This window comes from Cinclus cinclus, chromosome 13, assembly GCF_963662255.1.
Source record: "Cinclus cinclus chromosome 13, bCinCin1.1, whole genome shotgun sequence".
Lineage (NCBI taxonomy): Eukaryota > Metazoa > Chordata > Aves > Passeriformes > Cinclidae > Cinclus > Cinclus cinclus.
Genome location: NC_085058.1, coordinates 7,243,597 through 7,260,124, shown reverse-complemented (window position 1 = coordinate 7,260,124; position 16,528 = coordinate 7,243,597). Strand labels below are relative to the sequence as shown.

Here is a 16,528-nt window from a genome sequence, read left to right as displayed (position 1 = left end):
TGGTCCTGAAACCACCTCTACAGGCAATTAAAACATGGACTAAGATTTTTGGCAATGTTTCATTATTATGACCTACAGTAACTGGCAAATGCTTTTTACAAGGCCCCATATCCCGTCTTGATTCTCCAGGTTCAGACATAATTAATAATTAATATTTTCTCTGTGTGCAGTACTACATGTTCAATTAAGTCCAAATAATCTAGTCATACTCATTTTCATTTTTGTACTGGTTCTGCACAATCATATTAATACTTTGGCACCCCAAAGGATAAACACATCTCCAAAGCAAAATAATTTAAATGCTCGTTTCTGAAACAGTAATCTGAAAATTGTTCTTTCCTTTGCAGACCTTACTCTTAAATGCATTGTGTCCTTCAATATGCAGTCCATAAATTCCGGCTCTTTACACAAGAAGCCACCACATCTGCGATGAACTTTGAACTTCTGCTCTGAACTGCTAGTGTCTTGTTTCTCTTGAAACCTACAGAAGTTCCAAGTCCATGTAAGAAAGTGGAATGCGGGGTCCTTCAAATGTTAATTTTCCTGCTAAACTGTTTCTCTTTGCATAGCCAAGGACCACGCCTGCCCCTTAGCTACTACCTCAAATCAAGGCAACCTAGTTTTGTCTAGCTGAACACACACTGAAAGAGAGCAATGATCAATTTTAAATCCTGGAGACTCTCTTCTTTCCCCAGCAGTTCTAATTTTATAAAATGGGAAGAGAACATAAGGACAACTGTCCGCCAACTAAAGGAAAAAAAAATATATGTATACACACAGACACAATTCAAATGGAACTGATGCTCCTGAAAAACCAAAATGTGCAAAAAGCTTTAAAATGCACGTGAAGAACAGCTCCGCAGTAAAAACAGCTCTGGTTACAGCGCACAGCCACAGACAGTGCACTGTAAATGTCTGGCCTGACATGCAGCGAGAATTTCCATCTGGGAATGCAGAGGTATCTGCACAAGTTTATGAGGAAGGAGCCCCTGGACTGGCAGACTGCGCACCGCCTCGAGCCATGCATTTCCACCTCCCGTGCGCCGCGGCGGAGGCAAGCAGAGACAGCAGCGGCACTCCGCGAACTCCAGCGGGCTTCTCCAGCCTGGGCTGCACACCTGGGGGCTGCACACCCGGGCGCTGCACAGCCCTGGGGGCTGCACACCTGGGGGCTGCACACCTGGGGGCTGCACACCCGGGCGCTGCACAGCCCTGGGCGCTGCACAGCCCTGGGGGCTGCACACCTGGGGGCTGCACACCTGGGCGCTGCACAGCCCTGGGGGCTGCACACCTGGGGGCTGCGCACCTGGGGGCTGCGCACCTGGGGGCTGCACACCCGGGCGCTGCACACCTGGGGGCTGCACACCTGGGGGCTGCGCAGCCCTGGGGGCTGCACACCTGGGGGCTGCACACCTGGGAGCTGCACACCCGGGGGCTGCACACCTGGGGGCTGCACACCCGGGCGCTGCACACCTGGGGGCTGCACACCTGGGGGCTGCGCAGCCCTGGGGGCTGCACACCTGGGGGCTGCACACCTGGGGGCTGCACACCTGGGAGCTGCACACCTGGGGGCTGCACACCTGGGGGCTGCACACCTGGGAGCTGCACACCCGGGCGCTGCACACCTGGGCGCTGCACAGCCCTGGGGGCTGCGCAGCCCTGGGGGCTGCACACCTGGGCGCTGCACACCCGGGCGCTGCACACCTGGGCGCTGCACACCTGGGAGCTGCACACCCGGGCGCTGCACACCTGGGCGCTGCACAGCCCTGGGGGCTGCACAGCCCTGGGGGCTGCACACCTGGGAGCTGCACACCTGGGCGCTGCACACCCGGGGGCTGCAGCCCTTCTCCTCCCCCTCATTCCCATCCAGGGCTGTCCCAGACTGTGAACACCTCAGATGCGTGCACAGTACAAAACCGCTGTGTTTCTGCCCACATGCCACGCAGGCGGCAGTGAGTTTGCATCGGGATCTGGGCACAGACAGCTACGGGAGCCTGCCTTCCCGAGCTGCCTGCCGCTGGCAGCAGCTGCTGCCCTCTCAGCCTGCGACTCGAGAACCTTTTCTTCCGTTCATGAGTTCAGCTTTGCAACAAGAAGTTCTCTGAATTCGACCAGAAAAGTCTTTGAAGTGTTACCCAAACCTGATCTTTATTAACTGCAATCTATCAGACACATAAGGCATTAATGCATAATGTGGCAAGTGCATCTATTACTGCTTTATGTTTTTTCCATTCTGTAGCACTTTACATCTGAAAATGCAGTCTGTCTAATAATAGGGAAGAAAGCTCAACCAAACAGATGGAAAAAGAAATATTTCTGCTTAACTTCACAGGTTTGTGGCTTTTTTCTTTTTAAATTCTCACTGACAGATCCATCTGATTAAAATAACTTATTTTATTTCAGATTTACAGCAACTTGTAAAATATTTGAGTCCAGCTTTGGTTTTAAACAAAATGTTAGTCACTCATCCACCCCATCTCCACAAAGCATCTCCAATGATCTAATGTGCATGACTGGAAATGTTTGGAACTACTACTTTAGGAGGGACTAATCAAGAAGTTATAATAGGAAAATTAACAGTACATTTCCTCAACAATACCAAAAATGTGTCAAGAAAATACTCCAGTTCTGTTTAATGCCAAAATTTTACAAATACTATTCAAAAAAAGCCCCAACCAACCAACCAACCAACCAAAGAAAATCTGAGAAACAACAATTGGTTTCTGTAAGATGGAAGTTGAGCAATTAGAAAATGGAAGGTAAATACTGGAAACAGACCATGCTAGAACAGAGCATTATCTGCTGTAAGTGATACACAGGTACATCCTGAAAGTAAGGCCTATGGCAGTTCACACCTGTGAACTGAAGACTGTTGCTAGTCTTTTTTGATCCAGCAGAAGACCAGATGACTGGTGTTTTTAAAGTTGGGTTTTCTAAATGTAGTTACTATTTTACTATCCCAAATTTCAGCCTCCTGAGCAAAGAGCTGCTTCAGCATTGCGATTGGAGTTTACACAGAATATTCTTTCCATGCTCCCAAGCAAGCATCAAAAGCTTGCATTTGCAGCAGAAATCATAACTACTGCTCACACAGCTGCTGTTCCCAGTCTCAGCAGTGCTATCACTTTTCCATATAAACATGATGCATTAAAAAAATCCCACAGATACAAGAATCCCTCCAATCAAAGACCTGTTTATAAAAACACTACATAGTGCTCAAGGTGCCTGAATTGCATGCTAATGCCTCATTTAAGGGGAAATCAATAAAAAGCTTCTTCCATTTCCCATAATCTGGTTCCAAGACTGAAGAATGCTTAACACAGAAGCTTTCAGCTTCATCATCTTGGACTGTCTCATCTGTCTACATTATTCAAATACACCTGCAAAATAGAATGTTTTATTAGTCCTTCTCAGAAAATGGGAGGTTTATGTACTAAGAAGAGTAGCTTTAGTATACTAGCCTTATTTACACTAGAAACAGCAGCCACTCCCAAACCCTCTCTGAAAGACACCACAAATACCAGCTCTGGAAGACCCTGAAATAAACTCATGCTTGATCCATGTTTAGCAAAGTCTACAGACTTTAAGCAAAGTTGATATATCTAGTCCTCACAATTTATAGAAAATTATGTCTCTGTGATAAAACATCTACTCTAGGGTTTCCAGCAGTATTTTATTACATTTTTTTAAAGTATTGTTCTTGGAGCTGCCTGTTCTTTCTTGGGAGCAGTTTTTATGTGACTCATTGTACCAGCTTCAGCAGTGGGCAGGAGTAATCCTCCAGCAGTTTTCTCTGTGAAAGCCCAATCAACTTCAATGGAAACCCAATTGCATCCATTCCATTGAAATGACTGGTCTATGTGTGGGAGGAGGCACTACCTGAATGGTTCCAGCAGGAGGACTAAAAATCTAAGGAAGTTTCAGATTGGTATTACCACAATAATCTGCTTTTAAATTAAAAATTCATATTGCAGCAGTAATCACAATATTTTTAGAGAACAAGCTCTAGTCTAAGTAACAACCAGGCAACAGAAATGTCAGTGTGGTGTTACATGAGAGAGAAACATACTGGCTAATTATATAACTATCTATTATATATATATATATAAACCAGCTGTAACTATAGCTGTTACTATAACCAAGAGGGATTTGAAATAAGTCTGTTGGGACAATTTATTTTGTTTGGTTCTGTTAAAAAAAAAATCTATTATGTGGAACAATTTGTTTTCCATAAAAAGTGAACATCCTTAGAACAATGTAAATGTAACTTAAAAACAACTATGAACTTGCAGGAAGCCAGTGTAACAGAAATTGCAGCATTATCCAGATCTTAGAGTTCTTGTTTCCATCAAAAAAGACATTCTGATACAATACACACTTCAGTTTCTCTGGTATATTCCTTCCTCCTAGGTCATATACTTCAAAGAAAAATAAAAAAGGCACCTCAAACCAACTGGCAGATACATTTGTCTTATTTTAGAATGGTTTATTCCAGCTGCAGCTGGTAGCACTGTCCATTTACTGATGAGTTTGTCCAGCTTTAACCTCTCAGGCTAAACTTTCTGCTCCTGTTATCTGTTTTAGTCTTTTCTTTTTTTGACTGAAATATTGCATCCCAGAATAAGCCTGAAGGAAAACAAAAGGGAAAAGTGTTTTATTTTTTCCCATGTTGCCAATATTCTGATTTTTTTTTCCAAATGTAAGTGCCTATTATATTTTAATGAGTGAAATTATGTCATCTGGAAAATTGGGATTTTGTCAAGAATACACCCTCTGCTTTTTCTATGGAAATCCACTCAAGTATAGTCAGACCACAAGAAGTTTGAAAATAATGCTGATAACATACTTTGTACACTTTCAATCAAAACTTGTTAAAATTCTGCACGTAACCTAGAGGAACAATCTGTTTACAAGTGTGTTCCATACCTGAGGCTCACAGAGGCTGAGAAGCTTTCCAGCAGTTATTGAAAAGTGCTCCTGAGGTCTGTAATAGGGCAAGGACTGAAAATTAGGACATCTTTCTTCTGCTCTTAATAACCACTTGAGCCTGTACCTGAAATGTATGGCATACTTTGGAAAAACAGAGAAATCTTGGGACTGGCATTCAAGAGATGAGGCTGGATGAGCAAGTCAGCTGAAGAAGGTACTGAGGAGAAGAAAATGAAACTGGAAAGAAGCAGGGAACTAAGCAGAAAAAGGAGAGACTGGAGGCAGAAGAGATGGGGAGAAAAGATGAGAAGGTACTAAGAAAGTGAGAAGTGTGACTGAGGAGAAAATACAGTGGGACAGCTCTAGGCAGAGGGAAGGAGCAGAGACAGGCTGTGCCTGGAGAAAGGGCAGAAGCTCCTGTGATGAGATAAACCTGAGCACAGCACAGCCAAGCGTCTGCATTGCCCTGTGGGACTCGCAGAGGGCAAACTCCTCTGCCGGTGGGCTCAGCTGCAGTGCTCCCAGCTCTGTGAATACTGATGTATCACATGATGGCATTCTGCTTTTGAAGGCTTTTTTGGTGTGTTTAAACACTATAAAGTAAGTCACAGAGCCTTAAAAGAATGTTTAATCTCGAGTTCGAAGAGACTGTCCATGCAACTCCTGTATCACTTGGCTCTTTCTGCCTGTGAGGTCAATTCCATGATTACATACCATTTTCCCCACATGATCTCTGACTCATTCAGTGTGCAGAATGGATTTACTCGGGGAATATTTAGCTAGAAGGGTCATTTACATCATCTCTGTCTCATTCACTGTAAAACCTAGGAGGTATAAAAGGACATGCAGAATAAGGAACATAAAGGACAGTCTGTTGTTTCTGGAATAATAACTGGAATACCAGTTTTGAGAGAAAAAATGTCACCTATGGTGCAATTACTTAACCCAATCTTTTCTCAATTTGTGAACTATGTCCCTTCTGTTTTGGGGGCCTGACTGAAAACCTCTGGACCTGATTTGCAGATGAGCTGCCAAATCATAATTACAGTTTTGGCAATTTTTCCTTTGACTATTGTCAAGTGAAAAATATATGATACTGAACATGGGGGAAAAAATTCAATTCAATTCAATCTTGACAAGCAGCACTAATTATGGAACACTTCTCTTAAACCTCATTCTTCCATATGCCAGCTCCATTTCTTACAACAGATTAGATCTTGCTATCACACAGCAGCTTTGTGAATTTTAAGGCAAACACTGCAGTAATAGCATCAATAACTAGTCCTTAGAGAAGCCTTTTTTTCTCACCTTCTGCAAGGAGCATTTTTAAGTCAGGGAGCCAAAGGCTGAATAAAAAGAGAATAACACTGACTAGTGTATCAATCATAGCTAAGCACTTGATCCATGCAGGGATCCTGGGGTAAAATAATATATTATCAGATAATTAAATAGCTTTCTCAACGTGAGAGTTACCAGAGGATTGCTCACAAAACTCCAGGTTTGAAAGCTCTAAACCTCTGCAAGTTTGACTTTGAACTTCTAATAGCATTTTGCTGCTTGAACTAAAACCTTACATCATCCAAAAAAACTGTCCTCAGAAAGTGACCCAAACTGAGGTCTCAAAAAAGCCATCAAGACCATCAGTATTCCTTGCTGTCTTTAACAAATGAAGATGCAAACAGAAATTCAGGAAAAACAGTACATGGTTTGGCTGGCAGCTTTACTGAATGCTGCAGCCAAAAGCCAAAGCTGGTTTGCAGAATGAGCAGGGGATGTTTCCCTGGTCTTTTCCCCCTGCAGATCACCTCTTTAACACTGCTTGACAGATATAAACAACACAGGATTGTTTTTTTCCACAATTTTAAGTCAAGAGTTTGAAGATAAACAACCTTACCAACTTAATACCAGAAATAAGCTCTGTTTCATTACTTACACTTGTATGTCTCTACATGTGCAATATGCTGCCCACAGAGGTGTCACTACTGGACAGACAGCACAACTGATGAAGTAGATGAAATGCAAGAAAGATGAGACAGAGCACACCAGACTGGTTTGGGCTGTTATTTTTTAATCTCACCACAATTTCAATTATTTCTGGGGTTTGCATTGTTCTGTAGGCAGTTAGCTCTTAATGTATCACATGCAAAAAGTTTGCTCACCTGCTCCAAGCACTGCAGGGCTTGCAGTGCCTGGTTTCTTTTAGACCACTTCTAGGAGAAAGGGTTTGAACTTCCATCTCTAGTCCGTGGATAGGTAAAGGAACAGATGCTTGCTAGACATAATTTGACATATATGTTTTCTAACTTTCTACATAAGTTCTGGCAATTTGCTGTTTCCAAGCCCTGCTTAAAAATTCTAAAATTAAAAATAAAAACAACAAAAAACCCCACAACCCAACCAGAAACACAAGAAAACCAACATGCCCTCTTTCCCCAAAACCCACAAAACTAAAAACTCAACAGTATCACTAACACACAACTCTTTCAGTATCTATAGCTTAACTTTGGCAGCTTCTCCTTCACTTCCTTCTTCCTCTACTCACCTTGGTCAGTACAAAAGAGGACTCGGATTGTACTGGTGGTAGTTTCACTGCAAGTTCCTGTATTCATATAATGTATGTTCCTTTCCTGCTACCTGGCTTGAGAAGGTCCTTAACTTATGCACTGATATCAGCAATAACTGAACTAATATCCTAAAAATACCAGAAAAAAGCTACTCCTTTCATTTGCCAAAGTAGACGCTGACATCTGACAGATGGTGGTTTTTATACCTGTAATTAATGGGAATAGCTAACAAATATTCATAAAAACAGCATTAAAAAGTTATTTGCAAATTAACCATGACATCTGCAGCCTCCTCTGCTTTGAAAACCTGGATACAATTAAACTAACATATGAATAAAAGACACATTTCTTGTTCAAATTATGTGAGTGTTGAAATATTCCACACCGGAATTTCAGACAAACACTTTTGTCAATATGAATTGACAAGAAGAAACAAAGACAAGCTGGAATGCCTTCAAATCTCCCCCACAATACATGCCTATACTGATAAATGACACTACTCAAATTTACAAACATTATTAAACAAAACTACAAATGTATCAGGAATGCAACCATCTGGTTGCAACTCTGAAATCCCAATTTTCATTGATGGGCTTCCCCTTTAAAACTTGGCACAGAAGTTGCATCTGAATGGTAACCAGCTAACCTCAATCCCCTGAGTCCAGTTCTCTGCAGAACAAAAAACCCCTGTTCCATTTCAACAAGCATCCCAATGAAGTTTCCAAATCATTCCACAGTATTTTAAGTGCTAATGCTGCTATTCTTAACTGATGAAGTGATGGAATAACTGTGGATCTTTTTCCTCTTCCCTTCTCTCCAAGACACATGTATTCCATTTGCTCCAAGAATTAGCAAGGTAACTTCTCAGACAATTCCAACTGCTACATGAAACCTCCCATTCAAAGTCCACCAAGTAGTTAGGAAAGAAAAGCTTTAGGCAACTGATTTGTACGTTGATTTTGAGGCAGTTAGATGAATTATTACCATTTTTATGTCACACTGCTATTACGCAAAAAGGAGGATCTGAATCTTCAGCTATTCACAAATTCACTCCATTTGAGGCAGACTTCTCTCCAGCTACATCATGCAACACGTGCAACAGGCTCAGAACTTTCAAAATGAACCTCACAGAAGAAAAAAAGCAGCTGAGTCCTTCCTGGAGTACCATAAAATACTGAAGTACTACTTTAAACCATACTTTTTGATGTACTCTTCTACATTAAAAATCAAGAAAATATGTATTGGGAAGTTGACAGAGTCTCTGGAAAATTCGGTCCCGGAGAGTTCAAGCTAAACCCCAAACACATCAATGACACTGAATGTATATGAACCGGTTAACTCTAACACATCTAGTAGATTTTTTAATCACTGACACATACTCTCAACCTTCATTTTCCATGTGGAATATTTTATGGCTTTAAGGTGTTTATTCGATCCTAGGCTCTACTGTATTTTATTTATATCTTACTGCCTTTGAATAAAGTCCATAAGAATGTTACAGATGCCACTGGTCACTTCTCCCTGACCTGGAGAATACAGGAGATGGCTGTAGCCATGTATACATCACCAAATTTTCACCTGCACCTTTCCTTTAGGTCCATGCTTTTATAGCTCTTGTCACAACAGGGCATGACTCCTGGACTCCTACATGCTTAATTAGTTTAAAGTTGCTTAGATTTATTGATCAAACTCAGCAACTCAATTTTCAATTAAAACCTACAAGCCTTTAGACATCAAGGTTTTCTGAATTGTGAGACTTTGGACTTATTATGAGCATTTTTCTACATTAGTAATTAACCTACTAATAGTAAAATTCTGTAAAACAGCTAACTCTGTGTTACTGCCACAACTACAGAGAACACTTGCATAATAAAACACTTGGAGAGAGCTTTTAAAGTTACCCCAACATACTTTTCCTGATGATTTATGGCAGACAGATTCCCATAATTATTTAAGTTCTAATAGGAATGTCATAATGCAAAATACTTTCTAACACAGGGTTCTCAGATACTGAAGGGGATGTCACATAACCACAGTGCAGAGATAACACAGGAAATAACTGTGGTCCAAGAGCTTCATCAAAGGTGTCTCTCTGTGACTCTTCTGTATACAAATGACAACTGATCAAACTACATAAGACTCTTTAAGAGCAATATCTCTGTGCCTGCCTCTGGTAAGTTCAGCCTGTACTGGTGACAAATTATTCTGAATTAATATTTACACACCTCTGCTGCAAAGAGCAAAACATGCAAAAAGAAAGACAGTACAGCCCAAAGTAATGCAAGCTTTCAAAAAGTTTCCTATACATGCACAGAATGTCAGACTACCAAATCTACACACAATCCCACAGTGTTTGCACGGAAAATTCCTCACATAAAGTCAAGTTTAAATTTCCTCAGGAAAAGATATGTCATCTTAACCCCACTTTGCCACTTATGTCAAACACCTACTCTATGCAAATCTCAAAATGAGAATAAATAAACCCTACAGTAACTCCTTGAGAATAAGAAGGGGCTTTTCAGTCTAAAATAAAAAAAAGTTCACTTAAAAATACATAGGCTTTTGTTAGTCTTCACCTCAATGTATAAGCATCCCAACTACATTAAAGAGTGCACACTTTAAGCAGCCCATATCAATTCTGAAAAGACTTGTCTGAGAATTATATTTTCTGTTCCATTAAAAATTAAACATTTCCATTTCTACCTTAGCTAAAACTTGAAACACTGGAAATGTTTCAGTTTCTGTAGAGTGGAAAATTTTGAAAAATTCAAAATGTACTGCTTGGGCAGTACATGAGTGAGCTGGTGGATGGCCCAAGATCCCAGGTGCCAGGGGACCCTGCCAATGCCTACCTATGTGCTTAGGTGACAGAAAAGCACATCACTGTTTAATGGACTCAACACATTCCTGCAGAACACTGTAATTCTATTTAATTAGGGTTCTGCATCCAAAAAAAGCCTTTCAACGGCACAGTTGTAACTCAGCATCAGTATCATCAGTAAGACTCTTTGGAAAATCAAGTATTTTAATTTGTCCCATCACGATATAGCTGAGGATTGATCCTGAGTCTTTTACCTCACCTCATCATTTCAACTGTAAATCCTCTTTCCATTTCCTAAGCTGTCTTTTCAGATACTCCCCTTCCCTGCTCAGGTGCTGTTCTCAAAATCTCTGCACACAGGGGCACAGATCCAAGCAGAGGAATCTTACTCAGAACCAAAAGCCAGATTTTTCATAGCTGTGCTACCACATTAATATAAGGCATAGCTGAAGAGGTAGGCAAAAAAATAAAAGTAGTCATTGTCTTCTGTTCCTATCTAGATACTTCTCCACAACACAACTGACTTTTTGCTAAAAACCAGTCACAGAAAATACTGAGAAAAACAACACAGTGTAACTAGGGACATGACAGTAATCCACATGAACCAGTGGTCAAACTAGCAACTGCAAATGGAACTAGACAAGCTCAGCAAAATTTAATCTATAAATACTTCACAGAGCCCTCAGGAGTTACTATTTCATACATTTTACCTTGACTTTTCCAAAGTCCTATATGAACTTGGTCAAAAATTCACACCCCACACCATACCGAATGAAAATTCAGATTTTATATCCATTTATCACTCTTCATGACGAAACTACCTTAAGTAGTCTGGAATATTCAGAAGACTGAAAGCTTCCTTGCATATACTGCCCAAGCAACCTGCAGCCTGGAGTTGGTTTATAAATACACTCTCACACATTCAGGCACTCATGAAGAGCCAGTGACTTGGCAAAACTCGAGACAATTAATTTCAGAAAGCGCTCAGTAAACAAATGTTCCATTTGAGTTGCTTCCTTTGTTCTAGTGACAAACCCCCCAAAGAAGGTTGAATTCAAATTCTACTTCAACCACACATGCATATAATTCTTTGTCCTATAATGCAGGGGGAAATAAGGGAGATTACTCACCACTTTCCTATTTCTGAAGGAATAGAGAATACACTGGAAGAATCCTACTGTATTGCAGGTAGCTTATGGTTCCAGTTAGACCAGCCAGAGCTGTTTGTGTGGAAGGAGAGATGTTTACTGCCTGTTTCCTGTCAAAAAGGGTGACAGGCAGCTGTGTGTTCTGAGGTGAGCTTGTATGCAAGGTGCTGAACAGGGAAAGCCACTTATATAATAAGAAAATAGGTTTAGCGAGCTGCAGGAACACTTGAACAAATACAAGCACTTCTGAGGTTCTCCCTGACCAAACCTCACAAGTTTACCTTTTATGAATCAATCAGTCAGTCATGTGAAATGACTTCAGCTATCAATGAAAAAGCAATAAATGTACAATAATGAGGAAATGACCTAGTGGACCAAGGCAGATTAACTTAATTTGTTATTAATTAGTTGCCCTTAGGGGAAACTGTAGAGGGACTGGCCAAACACTTGGATAAGGGTTAATTTAACAGAATACTTCCAATAAATGAGATTTTCACTTTTTTTTTGGTATGTTCCAGGAAGAATTGAAGAGGAAGAAGAAATAAAAAGATACTGTTCTCTGCTTTCTGGCAAGACCATTGGTACATGTCGCTGCTGATAAATTAAATTAAAGCCCGCATGCAGAAGCATTTAATCAGAAAGAACAAGCAAACAAAGTGAAACACTATCAGCCTTGTTTTGCTCTCATCCTGGCCTTATACTAAGATTGTTCTTAGCAACTCCTTTTTCATAATTACATTAATTACCACATTCTAGGGAGAAAAATAACCCTGAATAGCAATCACAGCCTCTCCAAGGGTAACAAACATTACTAAATAAAGAATATCACTATGTTGAGTTCTATGCCTAGGAGAAGCTACTTCAGCTACAATTTCTCTTTGCTCTTAAGTCTCCTGTACTACAGATTTCCTTATAACTGCATTTATACAAGCAACAATGGCGAAGAGGCAGCAGCAGTGTGCTCATCTATGTTTTCTCTTCATCTGTTGAATTCTTCTGCTTAAAACAAAAGATTCTAAAACTAACATGAAAATATTTTCACTCCCTTCTATCAAACAAAATCTGCCAATGGCCAAACCACTCACTATGCTGACCTGCATGTTGGACCACTGTCCAATTCACAAGCTCATTGCCCTCTACTCCAGCCCACTTGCCATTCTCAACAAACATCCTCCACAAATCTTCCTCCTCCATTCCCTGGCAATCTTGGATGGCTTCCTTCTTCCACCTCATTTCTAACTTCCTCATCTCTTACCCCTTGCCCTCTGAAAAGACCTCTTTTCCTGGAAACAATTTTGTCACATTAAGTCAGGCAGAATACTGTCCAACTTTGTGCCCTGATGTGTGAGGGATGAAATAAAGACTGGGATATTTGTGTATCGCTTGGACACAGCGAGCAAATTTAGCTCAGAAAACTTTCCAAATTAATGCCCATGCACTAAGGTCATTTCCCATTTCCTTCAAAAAACAGAAAGTGTTTTTTGAAAGAGCAATTTGTCCCAGAGGCTATTCTCAGAGGCTCAAATTAGCCCTTCATGTTTTCCATTCCAGACAAATACACTAAAGGTTTCTTAACATTAGGCCTTTACAATCAGCTGCTCTAGTCTCAATCAATGGACTTTATTCATAAATATAGTGGGAGTAATAACTAAGAAGAAAAAGTCTGATTTGTTTAGGTTGTGTTTTTGTTATCCTATGCTCCGTTGTTACATTTCCAATATGCAGACTCCACTAAACAAAACAGGATTTTTAGGAGGTAGAAGAATCAGACGTTCACCCAGCCAAAAAAATATTGCCTGTCATGTCAGCTTATCCAGACCTCTCCTGAACATTCTGCTTCTAATATCCAAGTACAGGTTCCTTAACATTTGCAACATTAAGTTGGATTAGCAGGACAAATAAGAAAAACATATTAGGAAGACATACTTTGGGAAATACTAGAAGGGCACAGGCAGAAACTGGCAATGCTAGTGGGATGTAAATCACTAATGGGCACAAAGAACAAAACCTTACTTGCCTCCCACATACAATGGGAGAGTGCCTGGAGCATTGAGCTACACCCAGCCAAACACTTTTGAAGCAAATAATAACAGATTAAGTTTTACTTAAAAATTAACACAGAACAGATTTTCACTCCAATAAATTAGGAAGTTAAAATCAAAGCATGTAGAACTGAATGCTAGTAAAAGTAGCATCTGTCACAGAATGCACAGAGCACCATGGAAAGACACTGGAGTGATCCCACTGAAGGCTGTCTCTAAATGCTGTTTAGAACATGACTAGCACTCACAAAAGGATAACCTCATCTCATGGGACTGAGAAGCAGACAGCCTTTGTAACATGGCCTATCCAAACTCCGGTTTTCAGTTTCTTTCATGGAAAAACATTAAGCTTGTCAGTGACTGTGGTGGTTTCACCCTGGCTGGGTGACAGGTACCCACTAAAGCCACTCCATCACTCCCCTCCACAACTGAACAGGGAATAGAAAATATAACAAAGGGTTAATGGGCTGAAATAAGGATCGGGAGAGATTGCTCACCAATTACTGTCAGGGGCAGAACAAACCTGACGTGGGGAAACTGACTGAATTTCTTACCAATCAAAATCAGAGCATCACAATGCAAAATAAAACAAACCTTAAAAAAAGTTTCCCCTTACCCCTCCCTTCTTAGCAGCTCTATCTCCTTCCCTCAGTGGCACAGGGAGACAAAATGGGAGTTATGGTCAGTTCATCACAGGTTGTTTCTGCTGCTGCTCAGGGCTAAGAGTCCTTGCCCTGCTGCAGCATGGGGTCCCGCCCATGAGACACAGTTCTCCACAAACTCCTCCAGTGTGAGTGCGTCCCATGGGCCACAGCTCTTCATTAACTGCTCCAGTGTGGGTCCCCACAGGGTCACAAGTCCTGCCACGAAATCTGCTCCTCTCCTGTGGGCTCCTCTCTCTGCATGTCTGGCAGGTCCCTGGCAGGAGCCTGCTCCAGCACGGGCCTTCCATGGGGTGACAGGCTCCTCATGGCACCCACGTGCTGCGGTGCCCTCCATGGGCCGCGGGCCCGGCTGCTGCACCAGGCGCCCCGCGGCCGCGGCGGAGCCTCAGCTCCGGTGCCTGGAGCCCCTCCTGCCCCTCCTTCTCCACTGGCCTTGGCCTCTGCAGGGCTGCTCCTCTCATACATTCTCACTCTGCTCTGCTCTGGCTGCATCACACCTCTACAACAGCTTTTTTTCCTTCTGAAGTACAGTACCACAGGGATGGTACTGCCATCTCTGATGGGCTGGGCTTGGCCAGCTGTGGGTCCATCCTGGAGCCAGCTGGTGTTGGATTCCCTGTTGGACCTGGGAAAAGCTTCTGGCAGCTTCTCCTGGAAGCCACACCTGCAGTCCCCCCACCCCTCCCCTCTACCAAACCCTGGCCACATTAACCCAATATACTCCTCACCACTGTGAATCACGTACTCAGGAATTATCATTAAAATCCACGTTCATCACACAAAAATCAAAATAACATCACGACACCGAATGAAAGTGGAAAATTTACAATAAATTCATTCCCTTGTCCCTTCACCACAACTGTAACGAAAATTTTCCACCATTATTGCATTCTCTGACACTGTTCAGCCCACGTTTACCCCACTACCTCTCTCAATTACTATCCTTATCTCAAATTCCTTCATGTTCCTGGGTTTCATCAAATTGGAACTGCACATATTGGATCTACTTTCAGCATTCCCCAAGACACTCTAAAATAAAAAAATAATAAAAAAAAACTTCAATTAATTTTTTAAAATTCAATTTAACTTGATGATTAGGTGAACATTTTGCGTACTAGGGAAAACCAACAGCTGTCAGGAAACAGGAAAAGCAGACTTACATTCGTGTTGCAGAGTTTATATTGCTTGTAGGCACCAATGCACACGATGGCTGCAGCCCTCTGGGGCTGGGGCTGCCCCTGCAGGGCCTGAGGGCTGGAGTCACCGCCATGGAACAGGCTCTGAGACACAGGGAATGAAGGTGACTGATAAACCGAGGGCCCCAGGCCTTGGTGTCCTGCCGGAGGCCCAGCCGGCTCTTGGTAAAGACTGCCGTGCTGCAGGGAAGGAGCAGCTGCCTGGCTGTAGGGCTTCATGAGGCTCGGGCTCTGGTGGAAAAGGTGGCTCCTTGATGACTGTCGCTGCCGCCGCAGCTTCTGCGGCTGCTGACCAGTATCGGTTTGTAAAGGTAAAATGTAGGGCACCTTTCCATATCCGTACTTTCCTGGACCAATAGGATTTCTGCTTCTGCTTCTAAAAACAGAGAAAGAGAGAGAAAACAGTTACTGAATCCACAAGCAAAGGAGCAGTTAGGCATTTACATGACTTGTAATAAATATGAACAAGATGTAGTCTAGCTTGATGTATGCAGAATCTCAGAAAGCCTTGATCCTAACTATCAGAGCAGTCTGATGAGTAAGTTGGCAAAAGAGATTTCTTCCAGTTCAGAGCAGACTGAATAGAGCTCTTTTGGGTGACATTTGCATCTCAGGAAGGAAGACACTATTAAAGAAACATAATTTTCTTTCTGTACATAAAATACATTTATGTTTTTAATATCGATGCACAACAGACTTGAACTCCAGTGAAAACCAGAGATTATAAATGGATGTACTTATTTTCTAGAAACAGAAGTGGTACAGATGTCAGACAGCCACCAGATCAAAGGGACCTTTCTTTGGGTTTGTTTTAACTCGGGTTTGTTTTCTTCACAAGTCTTATATACTCCCTCTTGTTAGCTGGAAACACTGAAAGTAATTTACCTCCCATTCCAGCCTTATGGCCACGTGGGGCCATAATCAATCTTCCTGGCTCAAGATGTGTGAACGAGAGTGCTGATTTACCCTGGCAGATAAGCGACCAGCACTCTCGAACTGTTTATCCCCGTTAATCTGCTCTGAGACCGTGACAGTCAGTGTTGAGGAAGGCTTTTGGTAGTTACAGCAGGAGGTACAATGGTTTTTGGTACTAAGGGGGGGAAAGAAAAGCTTCCCATAACTGTGCAGGAGAGGAAAGAAAGAGAACCCCTAAGCCTCGTGCC

General features: G+C 42.0%; 1 protein-coding gene across 1 annotated transcript in view; it reads right to left on the bottom strand.

Moving 5' to 3' along the window:
* Positions 1–16,528, bottom strand: part of THSD4 (thrombospondin type 1 domain containing 4) — a 222,314-nt gene that overhangs the window by 178,871 nt on the left and 26,915 nt on the right. The window contains exon 4 of the mRNA XM_062501530.1: positions 15,330–15,741. Coding sequence (XP_062357514.1) covers positions 15,330–15,741 — 412 coding nt within the window. The remainder of the gene's footprint in view (positions 1–15,329; positions 15,742–16,528) is intronic.